Source organism: Rhodnius prolixus, unplaced genomic scaffold (genome assembly GCF_049639745.1).
Source record: "Rhodnius prolixus isolate KJV_2025 unplaced genomic scaffold, Rpr scaffold_8, whole genome shotgun sequence".
In the NCBI taxonomy this organism is placed as follows: domain Eukaryota; kingdom Metazoa; phylum Arthropoda; class Insecta; order Hemiptera; family Reduviidae; genus Rhodnius; species Rhodnius prolixus.
This window is the reverse complement of record NW_027411593.1, coordinates 4,385,207-4,399,970: the sequence shown is the minus strand read 5'-3', so window position 1 is coordinate 4,399,970 and position 14,764 is coordinate 4,385,207. Positions and strand designations below refer to the sequence as shown.

The window sequence follows — 14,764 nt, the reverse complement described above, 5'->3', positions numbered from 1 at the left end:
GCAATAGTTAACGAGATATAGAAGGTTATATTTTGGAGGTTTTGCAACTAGTTGAAATTTCAAACCTTTATTTCTCTCTTTCTGCTGTACAGATTTTAATGCGTTTTGTACCAAATTATAGAGAATACGTAGCTCTATAACTGATATAAATAGCATGGTTTTAGTAGCAATAGTTAACGAGATATAGAAGGTTATATTTTGGAGGTTTTGCTACTAGTTGAAATTTCAAACCTTTATTTCTCTCTTTCTGCTGTACAGATTTTAATGCGTTTTATACCAAATTATAGAGAATACGTAGCTCTATAACTGATATAAATAGCATGGTTTTAGTAGCAATAGTTAACGAGATATAGAAGGGTAAATTTTGGAGGTTTTGCAACTAGTTGAAATTTCAAACCTTTATTTCTCTCTTTCTACTGTACAGATTTTAATGCGTTTTATACCAAATTATAGAGAATACGTAACTCTATAACTGACATAAATAGCATGGTTTTAGTAGCAATAGTTAACGAGATATAGAAGGGTAAATTTTGGAGGTTTTGCAACTAGTTGAAATTTCAAACCTTTATTTCTCTCTTTCTACTGTACAGATTTTAATGCGTTTTATACCAAATTATAGAGAATACGTAGCTCTATAACTGATATAAATAGCATGGTTTTAGTAGCAATAGTTAACGAGATATAGAAGGTTTTATTTTGGATGTTTTGCAAATGCTTCAAATTTCAAACCTCTATATCATCTCTATTACTTTTTTTTTCAATAGATCGAAAATATCAGTTTTACAAAATGCTTGTAACAATAATTATAATATTTTAGTTTACAAAGTAAGATGATGCTAACAAAATAAATCAGTATAATTTTGGAGGAATTTCATTAAAGCAATTGTAAAGCAATGATTATGACATTGATAGCAATTTTGCAGGACACAATAATTTAATATTTATTTAGAAAAATTGCTAAATAAACAAAAAACAAACGAACGAACAAACCGGTTCTCTGTAATATCGCCTTCAAATAGACAGACTGACAGACCGAGTGGTAATTAAGTTTTGAAATGAACCAACGGTGGCGCCATTACTTGTGTGACGTATGAAGTCATACTCATACGTATGAGGAATTGAATAGTTAATTTAGATGGTCGTTCGGTTATTTGATTAATCATAAACATTCTCTTGGAAATCGATTTATTTATTTAAATTTAATGGCCGCTTTCAAGAGAACTTAGGCTGATTATTTTTGGTTTTTAATTTTTCATATAAGACTATATCCTGCAAATAAAAAATCCACCTCTTCTTCTCCCTTCCGCTACCACCAAAAAAAAAACACATTCGATTGGATTTCCGGTATCGTAATCGCCGGAAATCTGTAGAACCGAAAGCACATACTATTGCGATTTCTTCCTAACAGATAAAATAGTAACCACTCGTAGTATTTTTGAACAGTAGATCTCCCATTTTCAAATCCACGTTCCACAATAACCACCACACCAATATCCGCCACAACCCCAAAAAAAATAAAATAAAAATAAAAAATAACGCGTACTTCCGTCAAAGATTTGTAAAAAAAAAAAAAAAAAAATCTGACACGATACCAATAACTTACTTTTTTGAGTTAACCAGCAAATTAGAGTCAACTTTATAAACTTACACATATCTCTTGGCGATATAATGATGCTAGAGGCTCCACCAACCTTCCCACTTCATTCGTTTCAAATAAGGCTCTTCTTTATTGGTAAACCAGAGGAGGAGGATTTCAAACATATAATAATGACATATGTCCACGTTATGTGGTAGAAAGGAAACGAATGTTTGACGACTTATACAGGTATTTAGATGCACCATTTCGCTACGAAGACCACCAACATCTATGTGCTTAAATCTGTAGCAAAGCTAGCTAAGGAAATGTGAGTGTATCTAAAAGTTATAGCCGATTAGAATGAATGGAAGAAAATGATTAGAGAAGGATTACGGTGATTTTAATTTCGGTTAAGCTATAAGGATGGCAGGAATACAGAGTACTGATCGATCGATTAGCTGTAGTTTATGTAAATAGTTGTATATACGTAGTTATATACATATGTAGTAGAGGGATGAATGTGAGTGAAGCGAATGTATTTATAAGTAAGAATGGAGAGTGAGTGATATTCTAGTGATAAGCACCTAGACGATGCTGGCTGTATGGCGAAAGCCAATGCCCCCCCCAAGCAAAAAACCAGTAATCGATTAAACATCGATTTTAGCTGAACAATAAAAAAAAAAATTAAAAGAATCAACTTAAACTAAAATAAATTTTACAACAGAATTATCCAATAATCTTCGCGGAAAATTTAGGAGATTCAACCTTGAAAGTCATATATTACTTCCTGCGTAAAAATTAATTTTTTTTATCCTTTAAATGTACGTATACATATATTTGCAGTGATATCATCAAATAAAAATACTTCTCTTACTAGTCTCAATAATCATTTAACTTTCTGTACCAATATTTCATTCATTATTTATGATTAGTTCAATTATTACGGAACTAGTGTATAGCCTTGCAATCAGTGTTGCCAATAACGTTTTTATAGATTAACTAAGAACGAACATTATGTAGCATTAATGATAAAGAAAACATAATTATGCACATTAAGACCCTTTTATTTATTGAATAGGTCTGTTTTTTTGGGGCCATTGGTGGATGGTAAATAGTTTTTTCAGAGATAAAGCCTCCATGGGACCTCTAGTTCCGCCAATCGTTTACCTAAGGTCTTCTTAGACCTTAAAAGTACTTTTTAAGGTAGCCTAACGCCTGCCTTAAATAAACGTAGAACACGTTATTTGTTTTTTTTTTTCAGTGCAGACAGACACATGTGTGTTGCAGATCTGTTAGAAGAAGGTGGTCAAGAATTCATTAAGAATTATAACATTTAAAAATGTCGCCCAATTGTTGTTGACTTTTCAGCTCTGATTGATTATTTGTCCAATCCACTCGGATAATCTGTTCTGCTAGAAAGGGGGGTGAAAGTGGCTGGAAGGGTGGGAGTGAGAGAGAGAGTGAGGGTGTGAAAGAGGGGTGAGAATGAGAGGTGGAGGGGAGAAGGGAAGAGAGTGAGCGAAGGGAAGAGAGAGTGAGAGAGAGGGTTTGTAAGAGGGAGAGAGAATGAGAGGTGGAGGGGTGGGAGAGAAGGGAAGAGAGAGTGAGAGAATGAGAGAGGGTGTGAGAGAGAAACAATCGTAGTTAACCGGATGTTAAAAATTAAGGTTTTTTTTTTTTAATAAGCGAAAATTCTTTAATAAATTATTAATCAAACAAATATTAAAATAAACATTGAAAATATATAATTCGTTTTAATAAAAACAAATTTTTTAATTTAAAATTGTAAGTACATAATATAAATATAACACGTAACTTTAGGCACCCCTGTTTTGTAACCTGATAGTAACCTTCTCACACACTAGTATAACTTGTAACATCATCACGATGTGGTGTTGTTTTACGAGGTAGTAACGAATATATATACGAGGTGTGTTCAATAAATAAGGTGAATTTTCAAATTTCGCGGGCTACGTACATTCGAAATACGAATGTTTTTTTTTTTTTATGTTGGTACACTTGTCTCGAACATATTTTCAAAGTTGTAGCTATATAGCATGTTTAGTTTGTTTGTGAGAGGCATAAATAAGGCAAGTGTTTTGCGAGTTCGGCGATTTTCTTCTGTCGAAAAAAATGGATCAACGAAGTTGCATCAAATTTTAAGTAAAAAATGGAATTAAGTGCTCAAAAACACTTGAAATGTTGACAGTGGCGTACGGTGAGTGTACTCTGGGTCAAAAAAAGGTTTACAAGTGTTACAAGCTTTTCACAGAAGGTCGAGAAGATGCGAATGACGACGCTCGCCCTGGACGCCCCAGTACATCAACAACCGATGAAAATGTAAAGAAAATTGTTATGAAGACTCGTCGATTCACAATTAGAGAAGTTGCTGAGGATGTCGGCATATCGGTTGGCACATGTCATGCAATTTTTTCTGAAATTTTGGGCATGAAGTTCGTTCCAAAATTGCTGAATTTTGATAAAAAAAAAACCGTCGCATGAGCATCGCTCAGGAATTGTTGAATGACATTATCATGCCTCAGCCACCGTATTCACCAGATTTGGCGCCCTGTGACTTTTTCCTGTTCCCAAAATTGAAGAGACCCATGAAAGGACGGCGTTTTGCGACGATTGAGGAGATAAAAACCGAATCGCTGAGAGAGCTCAAGGACATACCAAAAAGTGCATATCAGAACTGTTTCGAGGATTGGAAAAAACGCTGGCACAAATGTATTATATCTGAGGGGGACTACTTTGAAGGAGACCAAATAAAAATCGATGAATAAATAAATATTTTTTGAGAAAAATGAAAATTCACCTTATTTTTTGAACACACCTCGTATACACACTTTTTTAATAATCTTCAATTTAATCAATTGCAGAAAATTACTAGATAAGTACTTAAAACTTACAAATATAATGGTAAAACTAATCGAACAGTAAGATTTACCTACTACTATCAGTTAAGGGGTTATAGGCAGTCAGAAATCTGAAAAAAATCGATTTAAAAAAAAAAAAAAAAAAAATGTATATTAAAGTATAGTATCTCAGGAATGTTGTCCTAAAATTTCAAGTCGATCCGAGCAAAATTGTAAGAGTGAAAGTGTTTACAAGCCCCGACCGTTCGAATTACCATCGCTGAGCACAGAGCTCAACTTGCTACGCGGGAGGTAAGAATCCTACGCAGACAGCAGAAATCGGAAAACTTGGACATTTTGGAAGACATGGAGGACCTATTTTATGGGCCTGGAATCGATGACACTGTGTAAGTTGAAAAAAAGATTATCCAGGTTTTATTCGCAAACCTTTAACCGCTGAAAACTTTAAACGCGTTTTTCTCAAAACTACGTTTTCAAAGTCGGTGGACACGATATCTCAAAATCTACTGCACCGATCTTTTTGAAATTTTACGTATTTACTTTTACACATATTAAAATCGTACTTGGACGAAGGATTTTTTTTTTTCAATGAATAGAACTTGTTTTACAAACATAAATCAATTTTTTTAGTGAAAATCGTGAATCAAACTTTAAAGTTTTCCCAAAAATTAAAAATCCAATTTTTTTCTAAATCCTTCGGTCAAGTACGAGATAAAGTCATCTACTAACGAAATCTTTTCGAAATTTTGATTTCAGATGACCCAGTCTCAAGATATCATGTCCACGAGAGGGTAGCATTTTTTTGACGTGTTGCATTAAAATATTCGCCATTAGTACAATTATTATGAATTTGTAACGAAAAAATTACAATAAGTTCTTTAAACATAGACTGATATGATGCAAAAGTTCCCGAATAAAAAAGTAAACACGGTTTTCCCCCAAAAAAAATTTGAAAAAATGACTTTTTTGGCGCCTCTGACTGCCTATAACCCCTTAAGGGAACATTTTGTAAGTACAATAAATATAAAATAAAAAATTAAATGAAATGTAGTAAAAAACCTATAAGCTTAAAAAAATTTTGTATTTCCTTAATTTTTACATATTTAAAGCTTAAGTTAATTCAACTTATTCTAAATTTACTAACATACCACACACGTTTTCGTCACAGTTTTAGAATTTATGTTCTAAAATATTGAAACGATTGCAGAAAAAAAAAAAATTAATACTGCACATTGAAAAATTATTATTTGCACACTCGTTACGCTCATGTGAGTAAAACTAGTTCAGTAAAGACTAAAAACTAAAAAAAAAATCGGCGAACAGGAGCGGCAAGGACCGCAGTGCAAGGCTGTATTGCGGTGCTAGTTTCCATCCCCTATCTAGGGGTTAGATTTTATTTTCGTTTACCACTGTATCATGTCAGAGTATTGGTCCCCCAATCTATTTAATTTATTTAAATTTTCTAATTTAAAATAAAACAGACACTAATGGCAATAAAAATACCAAGTTTAGAGAAAACGAATAATTATTACAATGAGAACTATGTGTTGAAATTTTTTTTGATCAACGATTATGTTTTTGCACAAACAACCTAGTTCTGCAGTTTGGGATCAAGTACATAGTATGACTTGTAGCAATTTCTAGATGGATGTAAAAAGGTGGGTTCTTTTATCAGTTCATAGAATCTTCCAGATAAACACTTCAAATAAACTGATAAGAATTCTTTCTCTTACGTTTATTAAGAAATTGTCAATAATACTTATATAAGATCCAAGATGAGTTGCAAAAAAAGTTTTTAAAATAAATAATTTATGCACGTAAACAGTAATGATTTTTTCAATTACTGTAACTAAGATAAAATCTTCTTTTATTTATAGTATTCGAATTTTTAATGTTACGTACATATTTCGTACTTCTCTTAACGATAGAAGTGTAATACTGGAGAAAGATCTGAATTAGAGCTACACATGTGGTAAATGAGTACAACTCTTTCTTTTATGTACCCACATGTGACTTGACACAGGAAGTACACACATGTGACACAGGAAGTTAGCGATAAAAATATCCTACACTGATACTATCAATATACTGGAAAACTTAACTTCATTTTTTTTTGTGATTTCCCAGAAAATCGCTTTAGCCAGTTAAGCGCGGAATTTAGTTAAAAAAAAAAACAAAAACAGTGTGCGGAATTCAAATCAAGACAATGACGTGTACACACGACGTCGAACGCAGCGGCAAAAACAACCAAAAGTTTACAATAGTCATAATAGTCACTGCAAGCGACTTTTTCTGGGGCTTGAGATTACCAGAACATTCTGTGCTCATTCAAAAAATCTTGCACCGCTTCACGTATGCATTGCTCCTAGTTAACTAGGGAAGAGCAAGAGCTTTGCACAAGGGAGAGAAGAGCTTTTTGAATTCTGGGCAAAATGAAATCATGCTCGAACTCGGAGGTCTGAGAATCTCTATCTAAGGTAATAAAACGGGCATTGCACAAGTGGTTGAGAGCTTCTATTTGTGTGAGGTAATTCCCCAATCTCTAATGCAGATACTAAACATGTACCACCAACCACTTATCATTTGGCTGACTCCCACCATCCCCCTCCGTATAAAATACTTGGCAGTTCTATTGGTAAGATACAAGGAGACATCCCACCAAATAATATTCTTATTGTATTTTTATTAAAATTTCGCGTTTTTATAGTTAATGGCAATTTTATAGTTTTTCACAACGAGTATACACGTCGAACGCGAGTATTACACGTCGAACGCACCGTAATAGAAAATTGGTTTGACGTGTACACAAGTCAAACACGCTTAACTGGTTAAATACGTTATCACTCATGTAAAACATTTTATTTTTAAAACATTTTGAGGAAATGCCTAAAATTTTTTTGTTAGATATTTTAATTATTTTATTTAATACATTATTTAGTAATGCATAAATTTGGAACTTTAAAAAAAATTCCAAAACTCCCCAGAGATCATACTCGCTAACACAAGGCACACCTCCGTATCGTATCAGCCACTGATAAAGGCAAACATTTTGTGCCAAAACATTCCCGCGATTCCGAGGCATTTACCAGCAACCAACAAATAGCATTTCAAAAAAGGTTGTATTTTATTACTGCCTCATGGGAACAAATTAGTTTTTGTTGATTTTTTTTTTCGTTTCCTGCAATTGTTGAATTGGGACTTCCGGGCTGTAACCACCTCCGTTCATTGAGAAATTTAATTACTTTAACCACGGTTAGAACAAAGTTATACTAAAAGATGGCCAAAAAACTGTGTATATATACAATACAAGCAAGCGCTTCATACAGAAAGTTCAACTCAATTCGGAGTTACTCCCAATGACATACATTCTGCAGCGCGCGGGGCTTTATCTCAAACTAGTCGTAGCAAGAATCACTGACCTTTCGCCGGCTGAGTTTATAACCGCGACTTGTAAACTCAGGCACTCATGAAAGTGTAACAATATAAATGTGCTTAAATTAATGATTCCATTTTCCCAAATTGTGCAATATGGGATAATGCAGCGTATTTCTAAGTTACGAATGAAAGAGAACAAGTAGTAGACTCACAAGACATTGCCTTATTGCAATTAGAATTAGATCCATTTTCTCTGCATCAATGAGAATTGGCTACAGATCTAGTAGGGTTTATTGTTGAGCCGAACGGAGCTACCAATGATTTTAGAAGATCCCTATTTCGAAGAAGAGGGGGAGTGTACTTAGCCACTTCTTTTGAGATTACAGTAAAAGTAAAAAGTAAAGTAATTGACTATTTTTTCAAGCGGGGCTTAACGACCAACTACCAATTAGGTGTCGTGGACGGAGGCGACTAGCAAACATATGTTCTTTACTATAAATTTCTCATATTAACCATTAAATAAAATCCAAGACCTAAGACCGGGAATCGAACCCACTAAACCAACAATACACCTTAGCTTTGCGGGTCTAGTCTCTTACCGCCTAACATACTTTACTATAAATTTCTCATATTAACCATTAAATAAAATCCAAGGCCTCTAGACAGGGAATCGAACCCACTAAACCAACAATACACCTTAGCTTTGCGGGTCTAGTCTCTTACCGCCTAACATACTTTACTATAAATTTCTCATATTAACCATTAAATAAAATCCAAGGCCTCTAGACAGGGAATCGAACCCACTAAACCAACAATACATCTTAGCTTTGCGGGTCTAGTCTCTTACCGCCTAACATACTTTACTATAAATTTCTCATATTAACCATTAAATAAAATCCAAGGCCTCTAGACAGGGAATCGAACCCACTAAACCAACAATACACCTTAGCTTTGCGGGTCTAGTCTCTTACCGCCTAACATACTTTACTATAAATTTCTCATATTAACCATTAAATAAAATCCAAGGCCTCTAGACAGGGAATCGAACCCACTAAACCAACAATACATCTTAGCTTTGCGGGTCTAGTATCTTACGCCTAACATACTTTACTATAAACTCATATTAAACATTAAATAAAATACAAGACCTAGACCTGGAATCGAACACTACTAACCAACAATACATGTTAGCTTTGCGGGACTAACATACTTTACTATAAATTTCTTTTATTAACCATTAAATAAAATCCAAGGCCTAGACACCGGGGAATCGAACCAACTAAACCATCAATACATCTTAGCTGTGCGGGTCTAGTATCTTAACCGCTCGGCTACCGTGGCGCCTAAATTGAGATTACAGTATTTCTGCAAGTAACGGGCCCCATGCATCACTAACCAGCCTTTGGTCATGCGGGGAGAGCAAAAAATTTTCATTTTTAAATTCTCTTAACTCTTAAAGAGCCAATGAGAATTAGCTTTTAGAGTTTGATTTCTAGTTTTTGGGATGAGTACAAACTACAAAGTTTGGGGGGCCAAAGTAGTGGAGGTACTCTTAGTTTGGGCCGTTGGGTATACGTCTCCAGCTCTGGGCTGATGCCAGAATATTTTGAAAGAGGAAGAAAGAACAAAAAATCACAGGAAAATAACAGTGAACTCAATGAAGTCACTTCCAGTGGAGCAAGTTTCTACAATCGTCTAAGTTACAATCGATCAAATTGAAATATCGAATTTCCTCTTGCTGCGATTTTCAGTTTTCAAAATACACTGTAACTACACACACACACACGAATAACTCTCTAAAAAGTACCTACTTTCGTTTAATGTGTGACTGTATTGTCAGATCTGTTTTGAAACAAGATATTCCAGTTGAAAACAGGGTTTTCTAAAAATTTTCACGATCGTACGATACTTTTCTTAATTAAAGAAAATTAAGCAAAGAGAGTTTTCATTTTAGAATTCGTTAAGTTTCAGTTTTTTTATAGGTCAAAAATATAGGAATTCACACTCAATGAAGTGGGCCATTTACTTCTTATTCTTCTTCTTGTTTCTTTTAAGGCGCCAGATTTTTAGAAGTTAAGGATGAGTGACGTTAAACAAAAGACGAAGGAAACAAAAGGTCCTTCTGAAAAGCTGTCATGACATTCACCATTATCTTCTTGAATGGCCTAGAAAGGAACTCTCAACCATCTTATTCTCATCTATTGTCTGCCTATTTAGAGCTAAAAGTTCTGCTGCCAGAATGCAGGTTAAATAATGGTTCATTAGACTATTAGACTTAGTTAAAGTTCATCAGACCACAACAATGAACTGTGTGTGTCTACATGTACATTCGAAACAATGAAATAGTTTATGAGGTTATTTGGAAATTAAGATCAGAAAGTATCTGAATAAAATAACTATCCGACAAACCCTGGACTTTTAATTTTCATCCCCATTTCTAGGAAAAAAGGGAAATCTCTTTCCATTTAATTGCAGGCTTTTCTATTTTGAATTTTCACACAGGAAATATCTGGTTTCGAAGTCCTCCCATGAATACGAATAAGTGATACTTCACAAATTGCGTTTTGTTTCCTGTTTTTGGATGTTCACATTTTTTGATCTGTTTTAGGGTCCCCCCCCTTAAAATTAAAATTGATTTTGGGGGTCCCTGAACAACGTCAGGGGGTCCGCGCAAGGATCAATATAAAATAATAAAACTATGATCCATTTTTATTATTATGGAAATTAGAGACTAACAAGGTGGCCAATTAAATTTAATCAAAACTAAAAGCTGCGTTTGTTGCAAAACGTTTCTGTAAATACAAAACTTGGGAAGAGGAGAATGTTCTCAGTTTCCAAATCTTTCGAAATTGCAAAATAGAAATGAAGATTTGCTTGCTCACTGTCGAACACTTAACTTCATGCAGACCTGATCCAAAGATTACTCGTGGGGATTTAGCGGTTGCTACTCACAAACATTCCGGATATAAATACACTCATAACATCTCATCACGTTCATCCAAATTATTAATTTTTTTAAATTTTATTTTAAACAAAAGTTATAATTTCAATAAATACTTCTTCAACAAAATGCTTTTTTAAATTTGTAATTTTTAGTAACTATGCATTTATGTAGCTTTATCACTTGGGGGTCCGCGGGCAAGTTTTGACTATAAAAAGGGGTCCATGGGTCAAAAAAGTTTGGGAACCACTGGTCTAGGTGATTATCACTAACTCTCCATTCTTACTTATAAATACATTCGCCTCACACAGTCATCCCTCTGCTATATACAACTATTCACATACAACCAATGGATGGATCAGTACTCCTATATTCCTGATATCCTAATAGCTTAACCAAAATTAAAATCACGTAATCCTTCTCTAATCATTTTCTTCTATTCATTCTAATCGACTATGACATGCTTATTGTACAGAAATGGATCTAGAACTTTTATATAGCAACATTTTCCCCGAGAAATACCGAGAATCTGGCGAATATGATGGTGAAAAGAGCTTTACTTTATAAATCTTATTGTTTTTAATGCCAGCCAGTTAATAATGTGTAAGTTCAGCGAACCATGAATCATTTGAAACTACAAGCATTATCTGGGGAATGCAGCAGCTAAATGGTAGACGACGACACTGCTAGCGCTTCTGCAGTTAGTACACTATATCAGAAATAATAATTGAATGACGTCATTCATAATTGAGGGCTTCTCAGTCTGTGTGGTCATTAACTCCGCCAGAGGAAACGCTGCATCGTCATCATCTAATCTGACTTTTTTTTTCTTTTTTTTCAAGTTACATTCCACCGCACTTCCGGATGTAGGTCTGTCAGTATTAATTTTAATAAATCAATTATGCTTTTTGGGCATTAACAAGTTTACTTCCGGTTTTTGTTGCTTTAAAGGAAGTATTGCGATCGAGATTTTTTCCCCGGAAATATCTAATTTGAGGTCCTACGAGTAATTTCCAAAAAAACAATCTGTGAACAGCTTAAGCTTACTTCAAAAAACTAATTTGCCTTTATTGTTAACAACCAATGTTAAGTGCCAATTAAGGTGAGTAAAAAATTAAAATATAAACAATAACATAATAAGATAAAAATATGGTAAATTACGAAGCAGGAGAGGGGAGTTTAACTTTCTCTCTCTAAGATAACGGATTTACCAATGGACTGACACGTCTACGTACATAAATTTTTGTAGTATTTTCTATCATTTGAAATGTCGAAATATATTTATATATTTTTTTTTGGGGGGGGTATAACCAATTGAAATCTACCAAATTTAATTATTTTATTATACTTAATTATACTGTACTTAAAGAGCTGTTCTTTTAGGAAAAATGATAAAAATGGCCGAGTCGAGTTATTTAAAAAAAAAGAAAAGACAAATAACACTACAAACTACGCAAACTACGGAGATTAATGAAGTGAAAAGGGTATAGACTGCAGCTTAGAAGGGCTTCTAAAAAAAATGAAAAGGGCTGTTACGTAAGCTTCGCTAAGGGGCGTCCTCTACGCTCGCTCATGCTCGACTACTTCTTTCGGCTTTACGAACCCAAATCCTTGCAAAGCACTGACATAATCCTGCACCATTCAACAACTGATACTAGCCTAAGAAAATACCCTGCTTTTTTTTTCAAAAACTTTTATAAAAAAGAATCATTCACATTGCATTATGAATAAGTGTATTCACTTCCAAATAAACCGCATTGATTTGTGCAAAAAGTATGCACGCTGCAAGTGTGGGGGCGCCATTAGTTTTTTTTTTTGTGATAGTTCCTGAGGGACGTGCAATTTCTGCCAACCTGTAATCTAATTGAACAGTTAGAACACGTCCTACTACCGTTTCTGGCTGGTAGTGATATCACCAATCTCTTCGGCAAGTCGAAAAAAAGTGAGAACTTATTGAATAAAAATGGACGGCTAGAACGAACTACAAGTTATGGTCAAAGGTAACTCACTCAGTAATCGAAAAAAAACTTCTTTTTTTTTATCGCTGTTCTTGATCTTTCCTCCGGGAAAGATGGACCACCCAAAAATTGATTAGTCCCTTATTAAACACTTTGAATGAGTCTGTAAATCACGATGAGTATGAATTGCATGGATTTAAACCCCATTTTTTTTGTAAGGACTTTGCGTCATTATGATCTTTATAGCTTGACATCTTGACAGATGATTCCACTAGGCTTGTCGACCAAGTCCAAACTTAGCCCCTAAATCAAATACTGAATGTTGGACTTCCTGGAATTTTTTTCACTTTTTTGAGTTTGACCACTACCCAGACAAACACACACAACGGTTAACCATTTTTTTTTTTTTTTTCTGAACTCCGCAAGTTTCAAAGACTAGTGTTTCTAACGTGCGATAAGAGACATGGAGCACAATGAAAACCATTCAATTAATTATCGCTTCCGATTAGCAGATTTTTAACCAAATCCTTGATTGTCTGGGTTCTCTCTTTGGGAAACTTACAACAACAAAAACTGGGAATTATTCTTGACATTCTTCCGATTTCGTGGATACATGGGATTGAACTGACCACCGAAAACAATTCACCTACTTCTATCTAAACTGAACAGATTTCAAAATATATCATTAAAAAAATATATATATTAATAATAATAATAACTTACACACGAGAACCATGTTGACGAGCGTGGTCATTTTCCATGCCACCACATTTCGAAATGTCACTAGTAGGCATGCACACGATACATGTAAAACACTGACCTTAAAAAAAAAAATGGATATCCACAAAAAAAAAAAAAACTTATAATTATTTCCTAGGAATTCCTAGCAATTCAAATTAATCCAATAAATAAGATCAAAAACACTAAACACTTAAAAAAAACACAAAACACACACATACGAGCGCGCTCTCCTCACAACCCGACAAAACACTAACCTCATAGAATTCAAGTTGACCACTAAAACACATCACACTATTAACCCGAAACCTTTAAAAACATGTGTTTTAAGGAGTAAGTGTTACCCCCACTACACTCTGTTATGGAAAGAGCTATTCGTGATTAGTGTGCGGCCGCGCCGCAAGAGTGGGTTATATTATAACCTCACTTTTTGTTTTATTTATTTTATTTTAACTATACAGAAATTCTTCAATTCAATAATTTTTTGTAATAACAGCACAATCTTTATGGGCCAATTATTATCTTATTGTTATATTTCTATTTTCTCTTACTCTATAAGAAAATCACTGGTGAAAAGTCTCGAAATATCTGATGTGAACACATTAATGATTTTTCCATTACTGTACATCTCGCGAGGTTTTAAACTATCCTATTATATATCCAAGGGACTCCATTACCCTTATCCCCTCCATTACACCTAAGGATGCCCTAAAAAAAAAAAAAAAAAACCCTTGGGAATAAAAGGTCTAAATCGGCGAACATACGACATTTACAGGAAATCGTAGGCCCTAACTTTAGAAACAAGTCCCAGCAAAGTGTTAACATCCTGTTATGGGCATTTCCTTCAAGAGTTTTTTGAATTACAACCATTAATAGGGTGGGAAAAAATAACTGCCAGTTTCAGTCATGATAAACTTTATTATGCGGCGAGCTTTCGACCTTACGGACTAGGTCCATCTTCAGGACTAATTTACAATGTACTGTTTTTAAATCATTAAAGGGTTGGTGTGTACTCTTGTCTTGTCTTGCTCATTGGACTGAGTGTGATCGCGGTCTGTGTGTGTGTGATATGTGTTTGGCTGTAAGGAAGTCTCAGTGTTGCCAATTGTCAAGTTTTTTTTTGTAGTAAGTTGGCCGTATATGTTGTTCAAATTGTTGGTGTCAGTTTTTGGAATTTAGACTGTTTTCTGTCTTTTGACTAAATATATCATTTCTATCGCACTATTTAGACTAATCACACTCAGTCCATGAGCAGACAAGACAGAAGACACACTAACCCTCTAATGATGTAAAACAG

The 14,764-nt window shown here is 34.3% G+C and overlaps 1 protein-coding gene across 10 annotated transcripts in view; it reads right to left on the bottom strand.

Annotated features, from left to right (window-relative positions):
• LOC141450727 (NAD kinase-like) overlaps window positions 1–14,764 on the bottom strand; it is a 189,211-nt gene that overhangs the window by 147,537 nt on the left and 26,910 nt on the right. The window contains exons 1-2 of one of the 10 annotated variants that reach the window (XM_074121456.1): window positions 13,725–13,741; window positions 13,453–13,549 (exon numbers count right to left, since the gene is read on the bottom strand). The exons of 7 other annotated variants lie outside the window; for them this stretch is intronic. In XM_074121456.1, the coding sequence (XP_073977557.1) occupies window positions 13,453–13,523 (71 nt within the window). In that variant the 5' untranslated portion in view covers window positions 13,524–13,549; window positions 13,725–13,741. Of the gene's footprint in view, window positions 1–13,452; window positions 13,773–14,764 lie in introns of those variants that run through there. 2 more of the 10 variants (XM_074121452.1, XM_074121455.1) reach the window with 2 other exon arrangements.